The following is a 15,030-nucleotide window of genomic DNA, read 5'->3' on the forward strand; positions in this document are numbered from 1 at the left end:
CTGCTGGTTGAACAATATATTTCCAGTTTGTCTGTGCCATTTGATACATCCTTGGAAGCAGAAGACATCCATATATTAGTGGATCATACCATCATAGTTTTTATTTGTACAGGTATCCAAAACAACTTATAATCAATCAGATATCGATACACTCATGAAATAATGTCCTCTCCATTTTTCATCATGGAGGACCTTAATGGACACACTCCACCTGGGGTTGTGCTAGTATCGATGTGAAAGTTCGTTTTATGAAGCATATGTTCTCTTATCACAACCTTTTTTTCTTCTGTACTAGTTCTTTTACCTATTTTAATGTACCTAGTACGTCATTTACTGATATTGATCTATTTATCTTTTCCTTCCTCTTTTCCTCATCTTTTAGAAGGTTAATAATGGCCTACAGTGCAATAATCATTTTCTTATCGTTTTAATGAAGATTGACCATGGTTAACACCACCCAACCCCAGTGCTATTTTAAAAATAGGAGCAAACTGGTTGGCTCTTTTACACTGCTGTCTTGGAATTAGACATGCTTTTATTAGTCTTCCATCTATTAACGACTGTGTGAAGGCAGTAACTCGTTGTATATTTCAATACTTTTATTCTATCTCCAAAACTTTGAAACATTTTCCTCGATATCTTTGTCATAGAGGTCTCCTCCCTGTCAACAGGCATAGAAAGCTTAGAACTAATCCTGAGGTACACTTCACCAAAGGCATTCCACTCTTGAAAACTTTATTGCTTTCAAGTAAGCCTGTGCCCATATTTGGCAGGTCAAACGTCAAAGCCAAAACGAATCTTAGATTAAGCCTAATGCCAGTTCCAGAGTCGTCTGGGACAACATTCGGATGAGAAGTATGTTTTCCATCTCCTTTCTTTCTTCTTTACAATGACTTTGAGGTTGCTGATGTACAGATCATTATCGTCTTATTGCTTTGACTGAATGTCTCTGTACGATTTTGAAGAGAATGGTTTTATGCACAAATTTGATAAATTTCTTGAATCAAACAACTTCCTCTCGCCCCCAATGTGACTTTCATCGACAACACTTTACTTGACACCCACCACAATTCGTTTCAAAATATCAAGAAAGTAGATCTTGTTTCTATTTTATTTGATCTTGAGAAACCTTATGATAATACATGGAGGTTCATTCTTTTCAGTATCAAGATCAACGCTATCACAAAACAAACTTCCTCCTGTTATTGCAAATAGCTTCTATGTGGATGACTTCCACATTTCTTGTTGGTCATTGAACATGAAGATTATTAAGTAGCAGCTTCATGATCTATAATAATAAGAAACAACATATCATCTTCTTTGTATATCAGAAAAGAAAAACCGCCAAAAGTATTGATGAATGGACAGTTAATGTAATGTTTTATTTCTGTATTAAGATTGTACAAAATACTCCATAACCAGGAAAGGTCCGTATTGTAAACTATATTTTTAAAGTTATAATCTGTTTGTTTATTAAAAGAATCTATGGGTTGTAATAATGACGTTAAAACAGAAAGACTTACTATTTAGAGTAGGAACACCTAAAAATTTCTAAAATACTTAATGTAGGAGTGTTTAGTAACTACCCAGTTCAATAAAAACGTAGTAGAAGATAGTAAAGTTGCGTAGAGATTTGTTTCTAATGAGTAGAGCAAAATAGGATGTTTTTTTATTTTCAACTATTATTTTGTTTTTAGTTGCATGATAAATCAGCCATGAAGACGTAAAGCAAATTTATATTGTATTGTGCTCTAGAAGGTATTTAGACCCTTACTAGCATGCATTCTACAATAAATCCTTGATGTTTATACATCACATGATTTTTCATTTATAAAACTTTCAGAATTCTATTTCTTCCAGTTTATTTAAGTTTTGCATTTGTTTTTCAAACTTCGAGTTATATTTCAATGGCTTCAAATTGCATTTTACTTAGAATATCGTTGTCTTAAAAACATGATGCTCATTTGAGTTATTTAGTAGAAGGTGCCAAAGATAACTCCTCCTTTTAATGAAAGTCCACTTTCATATGCTACTAAATTACTGAGCTGGTGATCCTGGTTTAATCCATTTTCTGAATATTCAACATACACCTTGTTAATTTTGATTATATTTCTTGCTAAGCTTCGAGACAAGTTTCTATTTTTAATATATTTAGTATTTATGTGAAACTTAATTTTCGTTTGATTATAGTTAAGCACAAAACTACAAACTCAGTTATCTGTGCTTTGTTCTCCTTAGATATCGAAAACCAGTTTTTAGTATTGTAAGTCTGTGGACTTACCATGATGTCACTTTAAGCTTTACAGGTGAAACATGCCAAAAAATAGCTTATGTGTTCACTTTATTACTCAAAAATATAAACCGTTACTTATTAGTTCGATTCATTCTCTCACTTATCATTTTCATGATAAAAAACACTACATCGTTTCCATGTTTATCTCTTTAAAAAAGCAAATTATCGATTCTGCTTAGTGTCTGTAGAATTATAAGTAGCAAGTCTAGCACTTTAATGTCCAAAGAATGCCGCTACAGCAGGGTTTATGCGTATGGATGATGTCAGCAAAGATGTCAAGGTCATTTTTGTCACCAGAGGGCTTGTCGATATGGAAGCGTTTATTGTTAATGTACGTTTCAAAAAAGACTCTTAGTACTAATGCAGCTTTTATTAATTCATTCTAAAAAGGATGATATACAATAATTAACACTTATTGTTTAAAGATTTTCTGTACTAAATAATTAATACCTTTATAATTAATTTGCCTTAAAAGGATAATATATTAATTAAAACTTGAATACCAAAATCGTAAATAAAGCGTTTATTAATTTGTTATAAAATATTTACACATGTAACATAAGATTTCCATAGTCAAAACCGTTATTTTAATAACTATCCATAGATAAGCCATACACATCTAGATTTAATTATGTTAAAATTCATTACTTCTAATACAAATAATAAATTAGTGACTTGCGACTTATTTGTCCATTTTCTATATAATCATTGATCGTATACACAAAATTTGTGAAAGTATGGAATAGATTTATAAACTGTTTACAGTTTTTAACAGTGTTCTGTAAGATAATATTTCACAATTCACAAATGTTACTATTTAAAATAACAGAAAGTTCAGTTTTTCTAACACGAAACACACTTACAAGTATTTACATATATTCTTTCTATAATAAATACACAAGACTAATGAACCCAAATTGTCAGTGTAATTAAACCATGATACAGTTTAACATCACTTCACGCACATGTAACATCTGTCGAACAAAATCTTTATTAACATATGAGAAAGGATTATGACAACACTACATGATGTCACCAAGCATTAACACACTAAATATAGTAAACACGTAACTCTTTCAATATCACCTGATTAAGAATGATCAAAGAACAAATTTGGTTTGACCATGAGATTTGTGCTGTATTTAAATGTACTGTTATGTTCATAAAGTGAAGCATCAATGAAGAACTTGAGGGGAAAACCAATAGAATTATTTCACAACACTACATAGCTAGTCCTAGCTATTAAAGTTTTGACAACAATTCAGTGTTTATATTTTGTCTTAAAGTATTGAAGGTATAATCATTTAAGTTTGTAAATAAATATCTTTTATCTTACACTTTTAACAGTTTTTATCTCACAGTATAATACCTAGAAATACGTATGGTTTAAATAAGTTTTCATACAAGTTTGTGTAAAATATGTGTTAAACTTCTATTGTTACTTAATGGGCCCGGCATGGCCAGGTGGGTTAAGGCGTTCGACTCGTAATCTGAGAGTCGCGGGTTCGAACCCCCGTCGCACCAAACATGCTCGTCCTTCCAGCCATGGAGGCGTTATAATGTGACGGTCAATCCCACTATTAATTGGTAAAAGAGTAGCCCTTCCCTCTAGTCTTACACTGCTAAATTAGAGACCGCTAGCGCAGATAGCCCTCGTGTAGCTTTGTGCGAAATTCCAAAACAAAACAAACAATACTTAATAAAATCAATTCGCTGACAATAAAACGAAATTTAAATTCTACTTAAATGTGTGACACTAATTATTAGGCGATCTCTTGACACCGCAAATAGTTTAGCTTCATTGGTATGTGCTGTTAAAAAAAAAAAAAAGAATTATGAAAATTCATGTTAAGCAATGTAAAGACAACTTACAGATCTTTAGACTCTTAAATAAATGGAGACCACGAAAGGAAGCAAATTCTGCCCACTTTTTGGCACACATTTCTCTCTAATTCGTCCAGATTTCACTGGTGATCAATAGTGGGGTCGCTTTCTGCATAAATATATGTTATCTGTGGCAGTACTTATTTAGTACTTAGTTTTATTTAGAAATATATTTAAAATTTTACTTACATCAGTTGAGCTGTCCATGATTGTCACTAGCAGAACTATAAGATGCAGTATTTGCATAAATTCAATGTTACTATAGATTGATTTTCAGCTTTTTATATATGGTTGAGCCACCCAATTCGACTATGTATTGCGAAATAGACTTTGTAAACTCAGGTGACCTTCATGATGCATGTCACTGCCCCATTGTATGTATCCTTGTCGTATAGAATATATTAGCAAATTTGATCATCATCCAAGTGTTCAAGTAGATGTAGTTTCGTCTGAACATTTTCATCGTGTGATATATAAAGATAGTTCACGTGCAGAGAAACTCTATCTGTGGAATCACGATCACCATTTCAACGTTATAGCATCAAAAAAAGATTTCCTCATGATAAATTATTATTGTTTAAAATGAGATAAATCATTGTGCAATTAAATGAACATTATTGTTCAGAGTACTATAATATTTGTTATAGTAATGAATGTCTGAAAGATCAACCTGTTGTCTGTTTTGATTGTAACAAAATTTGTAAATCTGTAGAACGTTACATCGACATAAATTAAAGAATGGTACTCACGAAAATCTTCATATGATAAATTTTACAGGTACAAGAATTGTTTCATCATTACTGACAGAAAGAAACGTAATCCTTAATTTCACCGTTGCGATGAACTCAAATGTATAGGATGCAAATCGTATGTTTTAAACAACCATTTATGTTTTCTCTAGGACGAAGATGTCAAAGATCCGTCAAATAAACATTTATTTTTTTGTCTTTGAGATGGATAAAAAATCCGGAATACACGAGGTAAACTACTGTGTGGTCCACAATTCTAGCAGTTTTAAAATATTATAATTCAAATGTCGAATTCTGTAAATGTTTATTTTCAAAAGAACATAGAAATTATTAGCTATAGTGTATAATATGAAAGGATTTGACAGTCATTTTATTTTGAACTATCTTATACATTAAGAGATAAATCCCGAGATTGTTGTAAACAACGTAAAATTTATTACTGTGGCCATGGAGGGTCTCAGAATAAGAATAATTGGCAGTTACAATTTTATATTTATGTCTTTGTCTTTTAATATTTTATATTTATGTCTTTTATAATGAATATCAGCCATGTATACAAAAAAAATCCAAGATCTTTCTAGAATTCAACTTGTCAGGCGGTTACCTGAATTTTTTCGTAATTATTTATGAGTGAAAGTGGAGAAAATAAACGAGTGTCTCAAAGCTTTACACATGGAAGTCACCGTTTGAACTTATCAGTACTTTATATCGTACATCTTACATAATCCATTTCATCAGAGTAAATAAATGCATAATATTAGTCCAAATGATTGATATATTACCTAGTTAAAAATATCATAGACAAATCACAGTTGCATGTTTTAGCAAGACAAATGTTTCCAACACGAATCAAATATTTTCAAGGAACTTATTAAGATGAAATGAGACAACCATATGAATACTTATACATCGATTTGAAAATGCAAATACCTGAACAGGTCCATTTGAGGACTGGAATTCTTTGTGGATATAAATTTATAACTTACATACCAAAGTAACTTAAAACCATTGTTTAGCTAAACATATACTCATTTATTAACATGACAGTAATTATGGTAGAAATAGAAGTTTTTCATCTGAAGAATAAGTCATAAGTAATTAAAGAAACTTGCATTCAAATGTTTAGTCACAAAATATATAAATGTTATTTTCTTTAAACAACCATTTTAAAGTAAATATTTATCAAATGCTGATCGTCGTTAATGTTATTGGGTGATACGACACGATCATAACATTTTATGGAAATCTGGCAGTATCGGTTATCTTTACCTGTGGAGTGTGGCTAGATTGTTAATGGAGAGATTTACAATCATTTATATCAAAGGGAGAGAAAGAGAGCTGAGTTGCTGGCAAGTCTATTGAAAATTCCTTCTTACAGTATGGAATTGTTTGGATGTCTCAAGGTAAATCAACTTTCAAAATCTATTTTTTTATGTCCCATTCATGTTAACAGTTATTATCACTGAAGGGTGAAGAAATTTAATGCTATATCTAATTGTATATACAAATAAATATTTCTTATATGTTGTATTCATAGCCCTTTTCATTCATCATGACACTTAGAATTAAACAACATCAAGTATTACTCTGTGCACTACCTAAAGCTACACGTAAACAGATTAAGGAAATAACTGTCGTTGCTAAAAATTACTTTATCCCAAGTAAACGTCCTTTAAACATTTTAAAGAATAACATTCCCGTGATGAACAAACAAAAACAGAAACTTGGTGAGTAGAAAATTGCAAGTTGTTAGTAAAAAGGTGTAATTTATTATTTTATTAAGCCCCTCGATTCCATGAAGGAACATAGGGCCGCAATCGCTTGCGGATTCATTAACAGGCTGTTTTTTTAAGTGAGTAGATTGTTAGCCTACCGCACAACCCCCCAACCAGGAGGAGAAACCTTAGCCGTACCTAATTTTGCAGTGTAAGACTAGAGGGAAGGCAGCTAGTCATCACCACCCACCGCCAACTCTTGGGCTACGCTTTTACCAACAAATAGTGGGATTGACCGTCACATTATAACGCCCTCACGGCTGAAAGGGCGAGCATGTTTAGCGCGACTGGGATGCAAACCCGCGACCCTCGGATTACGAGTCGCACGCCTAACGCGCTCGGCCATGCCGGGCAAAAAGGTGCAATACTAAACATTAATTATTGAAATGAAACTCTGTAAAAGGTAAATGACAATACTTGTATAATTGTTTTTACATAATTAAAATTCATTGAAATATTTTTATTGTTTGTTATGTGCCTTTTGTTTTTCAGACTGTAGTAAAATTCACATTATGAAATTAAAATATTATGTGTTCAATGGCGCCACGTCTTGAACTAAACATCTAGCCCCACCCATGGCACAACGGTATGTCTGCGGACTTACAACATTAAAAACTGGATTTCGATACCCGTGGTAGGCAGAGCACAGAAAGCCCAATGTGTAGCTTTGTGCTTAATCCAAAACAACAACGACCAAACAAGCGTATCAACAAAGAAAAAATATTGTTTCTTGGAAAAATCTGAGATCGAGGACTTGCATATGAGTTAATAATAAATTGATATAAAATAACATAAAGTCACAATTTGTGAAGAAATTAACAAATAAACCGTGACGAATGACAGAAAAAATCAATAGAATTAATAGAAAAACTATCTTTGATAGATATCAATAGATGGAATCAGCACCATGCTGTAATTGTGTGGATGTGTTTTAGATACATATATATACTGAAGTTGGAGTGGCGATATGATACTCGTATCGTATCATGAAGCCGTGAAACGATTGTACTGATACATTATCAGATACGGTAAGGTTTATGTATCTTCACGAAATCTGACAGTTTTCAGCAAACTTTATTCAATAAAGGAAGACGAGTGTTGAGTACTACATGTTGTCTTCATTTCTTTTATCAAAACATCACATGTAAAGTAACATAACAAATTAACAATATCATAATAGATAGACAGATATTAACTTTTTTCCTCGGTGGACTCAGCAGGTAGCCTGATGTGGCTTTGCTGAAAGAATACACAAACACTCTTTTATTTCACTTCTCTTGACAGTAGTAATTTAATTGATTATATCTGAAAATTTGAAAAAAAGTATTGTAAAGCATGAGGTACTTAAATAAGACATTGTCAGCGATATAGAGAATAAATTGTACACAGGACTGTTAAATGTTGTAACAAACCATTGGTTAAACGTCTGTAGCTAGATATGTAACATATCATGGCATCAATACCTAGACATCTATGGTACTGATTTCATGTACACACATACCAATTTCTTGACAGAACATATACTAACGTCAAGGATTTGCATATTAATTGAAAAAATAATTTGATATTAAATATGATTACTTCCTGCATGTTGATCATTTAAATAATCAACTTCTAATTAGTAAATTTAATTAATATTATAAATGTGAATACTAATAGCTACTCACGAATTAGTTTCAATTTAGATATTAATCATTTATTTAATTCATTAGATATGCATGTTGATTAGTTCAATTTAAGTATCATTTACATGCTAATCATCTAATTAATTGTTTATATATGCATATTGATTGATTAAATTTGCATATTGTTTTCATATTATTCATCCAGTTAATTAATTTAACTTCAATTAATAAAATATTAAATATATAGTAATTTGCATATCTTTCATGTCTGCATACTAATTACATATGATGTCACCCCTTTCTACTTCTGTCTCCATAATGTCATTCTAACTACTGTTATTTCTAACGTAGTGCCCTCCATCACTGAAACATCCTCAGATTTAGTTTCGGTATTGTCCTCTGCTGCCAATTGTGGCTTTCTAGCCCCTGGTAACCTCAAGAATAGTCCAAAACACACATGGCAAATTTTTCATTGTTTAATGTTTCAGCAAATAATTCATCTTCATCTGAGGTCTCAGCCATAGAAAACATCAAGTAAGTCCCACAAGTTGTAGATCTAGAAACATCAACAATACCCTTGTCCAAAAAAGAAAGTCGAGGACATTCTGAAGAAACTTGGTAGCCTTGTAGTTGGAACCAATAATTAAATCTGGATGAGTTTTATTTATCTACATTCATAACATAAGGGCAAGAGAACCAGTGGTAGTCAATAGAGAAAGAATGGAAATGGCTCAAGCTTTGCCTTTAATACTTAAACTTCAAATTCAAATCTAAGGTTCAAGGAATTTTATTGGACAAACGTTCATGAATATGTAGGCTTTTAGAATCAAAAATATGGTTATCACCATAAACTGTACTTCAAATATTGATCAACAATATTTTCATGGGTTTGGCATATACTCACACACTATATTGCCTATAGAAAATGTATCCCTACAGCCTGAAAAATTTCCAATCCCCAGGTTTATGTGATTGTCCAATTAATCAGTTATCTTTAGCCATGCTGTCCTGTGTTGTTCCTTCAAGTATTTCAATTACCTGACCATCCTAGCTGGTAATGTTCATCATTTATATTCATACTGGTCAAGAGATTAATATTAGAAGCCCAGCCAACAGTCAGAACTGTTTTTCATTTCTATCTTCATGAATTCATCATCTGACTCATTGTAGACAGCCAGATAAGAATCTTCAGCTTAATTTATAAGTCATTATGGTTCAAAACAACATACTTACATGACTTATTAATCACATCTTGAGACCCCTTGTTAAGTCTGTGTACCAGATTTTTGTCTGTGATGCATGGATGCAGTTTATCAGTGTTCTTGATCTACCATTGCACATCCTGTATCTGATATAATTTGTATCATAACAGACAAATTTACCAGGGTATCAGGTATGGACCAGTCCATCTGGATACGACTTTTTTCCATGCTTCTTGAATTTACCAGAAGCAGACCCAGTCACCACAATGAAACATCTATTATTTTACCATCTTGTCATGGCACGTCTTTCCCTGGATGATATACACCATACAATATTCATGTTATAGCCAAATTACTTGACTTGAATGCAAAAAGAAAAACCACAGTGTTTATATTATGTAAACTCTGAAGAATTTCTTGCCATGGAGCTTTGGGATCACTAACTTCACCACAATTCGATAACCATGGCTGAATAATGTATATCAGCAGAACAGTACTCTTTCCTGCATTTGTAACTGCATATAAGTGCAGTAAGTAACGTACGTCTATACATTCCTCAGTTGATACTGTTGTAAAGGTCCTCCAGTTCCTGAAGTTTTAATTTTCTCATCCACTCACAAGTGAAATCTCCTACTTTTTGGTTTGCCTTTTCTACAGTGGAAATGTCTGTGATTTCTACTCTCACACTGTATCTACTGTTAAGTATAAGTACAATCCACGAATTGACAACATCTTATCATATAGTGAAATTGTCTATCTATATTTCTTTATTGAAAGCCTGGGAGATGTACTATGATAAAATCGTATAACTGCAACGTTGTCATCCAAAACTGTAAGTTCATTAGCCATTTCAGAAGAATATGGTCCACCTACACAGTGAACTTTCTACCATATAAGTGGTAGTGATAGTATTTTAGGAAGACCACAGCTATAAGCAGTTTTTTCTTCGTAGTACATTATCTCTCTGTGTTCTATATTCGTGAGCGTACGCTTATCGCACAGATTCCAAGTTTTACTGTGTCCTGCAACTTCACTAATACCTCCCGATTGCGTTGATAATGGTATCAGTATTTAATATGAACTTTCTGTATTGTGGGTAGGCTATCAGTAAAGCAGTCACAAACGCAAGTCTCAGGTATAGGAATGCTTCATCTCATTTCTCTCTCCAGTATTATCTACCTGAGAAACTGTTAATCATCTTCAGTGAATGTTGAAATTTATGCATGTACCCGTCTTATGAAATTGTCTGTTTGTTTTAAATTTCGCGCAAAGCTACTCGAAGGCTATCTGCGCTAGCAGTCCCTAATTTAGCAGTGTAATATTAGAGGGAAGGCAGCTAGTCATCACCACCCACCGCCAACTCTTGGACTACATTTTTACCAACGAATAGTGGGATTGACGGTAACATTATAACGCCCTCACGGCTGAAATGGCGAGCATGTTTTGGTGTGACCGGGATTCGAACCCGCCATCCTCAGATTACAAGTCGAACGCCTTAACACGCTGGGCCATGCAGGGCCCTTATGGAATTAGCTTTTAAACATTCATTAATCAATTTTCATACTGGAGCTGTTTAATCGCAAAGCTAGACAACTGACTATCGCGAGGAATACAATCCAATATTTTAGCATTTAATTCCGTTTCTTTGTTTAAAGTTAAGCATAAAGCTACACATGGGTTATCTGTGCTCTGCCCATCACGGATATTGAAACCCGGTTTCTAGTGTTGTATGTCCACAGATATATCCATTGGAGGACAAATTATTTTTAATCCCATATTATTTTATTTTACAATTTATAAAAGGTAATCATTTTATCGCATTATACTGTCAGTGTTTAAAATTGAAATCTTAATAATTTATAATTATTTCAGTTCTAATTTTTTTAATTTTAAAATTTTCTAATACTGTTTTTTTTTTTTAATTTCGCGCAAAGCTACTCGAGAGCTATCTGTGCTAGCCGTCCTTATTTAGCAGTGTAAGACAAGAGGGAAGATAGCTAGTCATCACCACCTACCGCCAATTCTTGGGCTACTCTTTACCAACAAATAATGGGATTGACTGTCACATTATAAGCCCTCACGGCTGAAAGGGCGAGTATGTTTGGCGCGACCGGGATGCGAACCCGCGACCCTCAGATTACTTTTCATATGACGTTTGTATTAAAAACAAAACACTATCCTTTACTTGGTTTTCCTTCGGTGAACTCAGCAGAAAGCCTGATATGGCTTTGCTACAAGAAAAACACACACACATTACTTGGTTTTGTTAGTATTTCTCAGGTTCACTTTGTTTCTTTTGTTGTTTTTAGACTAGGTATTAAATAAAGGAAATAGATTTTATACAATTCTACATTAAAGATTCCTGGCTTCTTGCAGCTTGTCATAGTTTTTTCTTTCTAGTATTTTTAGTAGCAACACAGCAAAGCATAGAATGGTTTTGAGTTTGTTTTATTTCCAAATACAAACTTTATGTTCATAGTTCTGTCATCTCTTGAACAAATTGAGATATATTTACAGCCGCGGCCTAAGTAAAGTCAAACCCTTTCACCTGATGTATTTGACCACATCAAAGGTTTCATACATTAATTTACTTTATTCCTGCCTAAAATAATTTTGATTTAAGGATAGACTGGAAGAGGTCCTGATGAGTAATAAAAACTAAATTATTTGAAGAGTGACTCAAAATTATAAGAATTCTTTCAATTTTGCCCCTCGGGACTACGTGGCATATCTGCAAACTTATACCGCTAGAAATCGGGTTTCGATATCCACTGTAAGTAGAGCAAAGATAGCATTTTGTGTAGTTTTGTGTTTAATAACAAACAACAATCGATAAATTTTATATTAAATCGACCAACTTTGGTAATCAAATTATTCAAAATATTCCGGAATGATAAAACAATTAAGCCACGGCCAAAATTTTCCATTACAATACAAAATATTTCGTGTTCTAAAAATCAGAGAATATTTACACAGAACGTTTATTTTCAAAATCTCAAAACGAACAATGTACATGTAACAACCATACCTAGGCTTACAGACTTCCCTTCGATAGCTTCTTGTAGTTATTTTCAAAACGAACAATGTACGTGTAACAACCATAGCTAGACTTACAGACTTCCCTTCGATTGCTTCTTGTAGTTATTTTCAGCATCACTTCACCAAATTCTATGTGACTGGAATAAGTAATCTGGGCTGAGTCTGGTATAATAACATGGAGCACACACGCTGTAAAGGAAGCAAGAAGAAAAGACCTCCGAGAACTTTTATCAGTGACAAGAGTGCATGCTGTTCATTGTATTTGGAATACAAACCTGAGAAAGGATGATATTTGCATGAAATATCTGATCCTCTCTAGTTATTTGGAACACAAAAACCTGGTTATGTTAAGAGAAGCGATTATTTTAAAATAATATTTACCAACAAAGAAAGGGTCAAAATTTGCTTGTTTTTGCTTGTTTGTGATATTAAAATAAGAAATGTTACAACATAACCCTACCTGGTTTCACCTGCTGTCGACTTTTTTTCCAATGTCAGCAAGAGGCGTTCTGCCATCCTGTGTACGTTCGTCTGATGTGTTTGGAGGTTGTTAATTTTTTGAAGATTTGTCCAGCTGTGAAAACCAAGAACTAATATTATCGCGGTTTCATCGTTGTTTTGTTTTTCTCAGTTAATAAACATGTTGTTTTATTCGTTAATCTTCATAACACTTTCATTAAGCTCTTACTTTCCAAAGTCGTCCTGTGACCCGACTGTAAAACTATACTTTAACCAAGCTACACACACAACAATTTTAGAAATTAAAAGTATTGATGTATGTTTTTCTTATAGTAAAGTCACCTCAGGCTATCTGCTGTGTTCACCAAGGGAAATCGAATCCCTGATTTTAACGTTGTAAATCCACAAACTTATCACTGTCCCAGCGTCAAACAAAAGTATTGATACTGCTGTTTACAATTCAAACAAGAGACAAAAATATGATTACTTAACATAATTATTTTGAGAAACTGAAACTGAGCAGTGAATTTTATGTTTACATAGCTTGTTAAGAAATTCCGCGTGAATGTGGCTGAGCAGAGCATATTCTAAAATTAGAGAACAAGTCCAAAGGCAAAGATTTGCAACCTCAGCAAGCCAGCACTTGCCAAGTCACCTCTCTCTGCCCACATCGAGTTGCAGACTTATAGTTAGCACAGATGGACTTCCTTACGTCTTACCATTTACATAATAATTATTGGACCTATCGGATGAATATTTATCACTTGTTAAGATTCCTTCAAAAAATTTTTCCCTTTAAAAGTGTCCACTACCAAAGTTTACGTGTCAATGATTGGCTAGAACTAGACAATGTTTTCATTGGATTGTTCTTCATAAGCTGTCAGTATAATCGTTTCTGTGTGAAATGTTTGTAACTACGACCCAAAACTCTCGTGATAGAGATGGCCCATCTCAGTCCTTATGTAAGTGTTTTGCTTTCTTCATTCTATAGCATTATGATACATCAGTCACTTTCGTTGTTTTCTTATGCACTTTTAATTGAAATAAGTCCTATATAGGAACTTATTCAATGTATATAATCACCAAAAACAATAAGGTTATCTTAAGCCATAATTCCTTATCTATATATTTATTTCTCTCAATTTTACCACATTAAACTTTTTAGACAATTCTAGAGGATTAACAATTACGATTAATATCATCTAAGGCAGACAAAACATAGGAGTATAATACAGTGTGTTTTGTTGGTCTATACCCTGAATTGTATAACAAAAACAATTAAATATGATACAACACGTTGTGACCACAGGTGGTGAGCGGTATATAAAAACAGTTGATAATTTTAGAGATAATAATCTGCTTATACAATGAAAACTTATTCAAAGTTTGATTGTCTGAAAAATTGACATGCAGTTCTCGTTTCAAGTATTTGTAAAATTATATATTCCAGTATCATATTATTGAAAAATAATTCTAAAAATTAACTGTAGATAATGGCGCAAAGGCAGTTGTAAATAATGTATCCAGAAATTGTTTATAATTTTTGCTTTTAAAGATGTTTTTTTATTTTCTCTTTGATAAAGCAATTACTAAATTTTGAAATGTTGAATTAATTTTCATTTAAAACATGACCTCAATTCAAATTATTAATATATATACATATAATCTGTTTAATGATCTCTGAGGATGTTTCTAACCTGAGTTACGATAGCAATACTTAGTACCCAGGTTTAACATATAATAAAATAAGATATTAGTAAAACTTTGGCAACACGAATAATGAACTTTACGAATCTTTTTTTTGCTTTAATTTAAAGTTAGAACAAACAATGAATTTCAAATTGTTTACACTTTTTAAATGTAGACTTAAAATTATTAAAATTTTTAAAATTGTTGTTGCTTATCTTGTCTATATTATCAGACTCGTTATTAATAATGAAATGCTATTCAATGAACTTGAACTTTAATTCACTGTAAATTATAAGCAAAAGGGTAATTAGATTG

General features: G+C 32.6%; 1 protein-coding gene and 1 long non-coding RNA gene across 5 annotated transcripts in view; one reads left to right on the plus strand and one right to left on the minus strand.

Moving 5' to 3' along the window:
* Positions 1 to 12,619: 12,619 nt before the first annotated feature.
* LOC143232139 (uncharacterized) lies at positions 12,620 to 13,507 on the minus strand. The gene is made up of 3 exons (XR_013017393.1): positions 13,369 to 13,507; positions 13,028 to 13,141; positions 12,620 to 12,756 (listed from the first exon to the last, which is right to left on the minus strand). It is a non-coding gene; the product is annotated as an uncharacterized LOC143232139 (long non-coding RNA).
* Positions 13,508 to 13,698: 191 nt separating this feature from the next.
* LOC143232138 (FH1/FH2 domain-containing protein 3-like) overlaps positions 13,699 to 15,030 on the plus strand; it is a 172,772-nt gene continuing 171,440 nt past the window's right edge. For 3 of the 4 annotated variants that reach the window (XR_013017391.1, XR_013017392.1, XM_076467226.1), the window contains exon 1: positions 13,702 to 13,988. Coding sequence is in view for 2 of the 4 variants with exons in the window: in XM_076467226.1 (XP_076323341.1) it covers positions 13,968 to 13,988 (21 nt within the window). In the remaining 2 variants the exon portion in view is untranslated. Of the gene's footprint in view, positions 13,989 to 15,030 lie in introns of all 4 variants that reach the window. The other variant, XM_076467225.1, reaches the window with a different exon arrangement.

This window comes from Tachypleus tridentatus, chromosome 11 (genome assembly GCF_004210375.1).
Source record: "Tachypleus tridentatus isolate NWPU-2018 chromosome 11, ASM421037v1, whole genome shotgun sequence".
Lineage (NCBI taxonomy): Eukaryota > Metazoa > Arthropoda > Merostomata > Xiphosura > Limulidae > Tachypleus > Tachypleus tridentatus.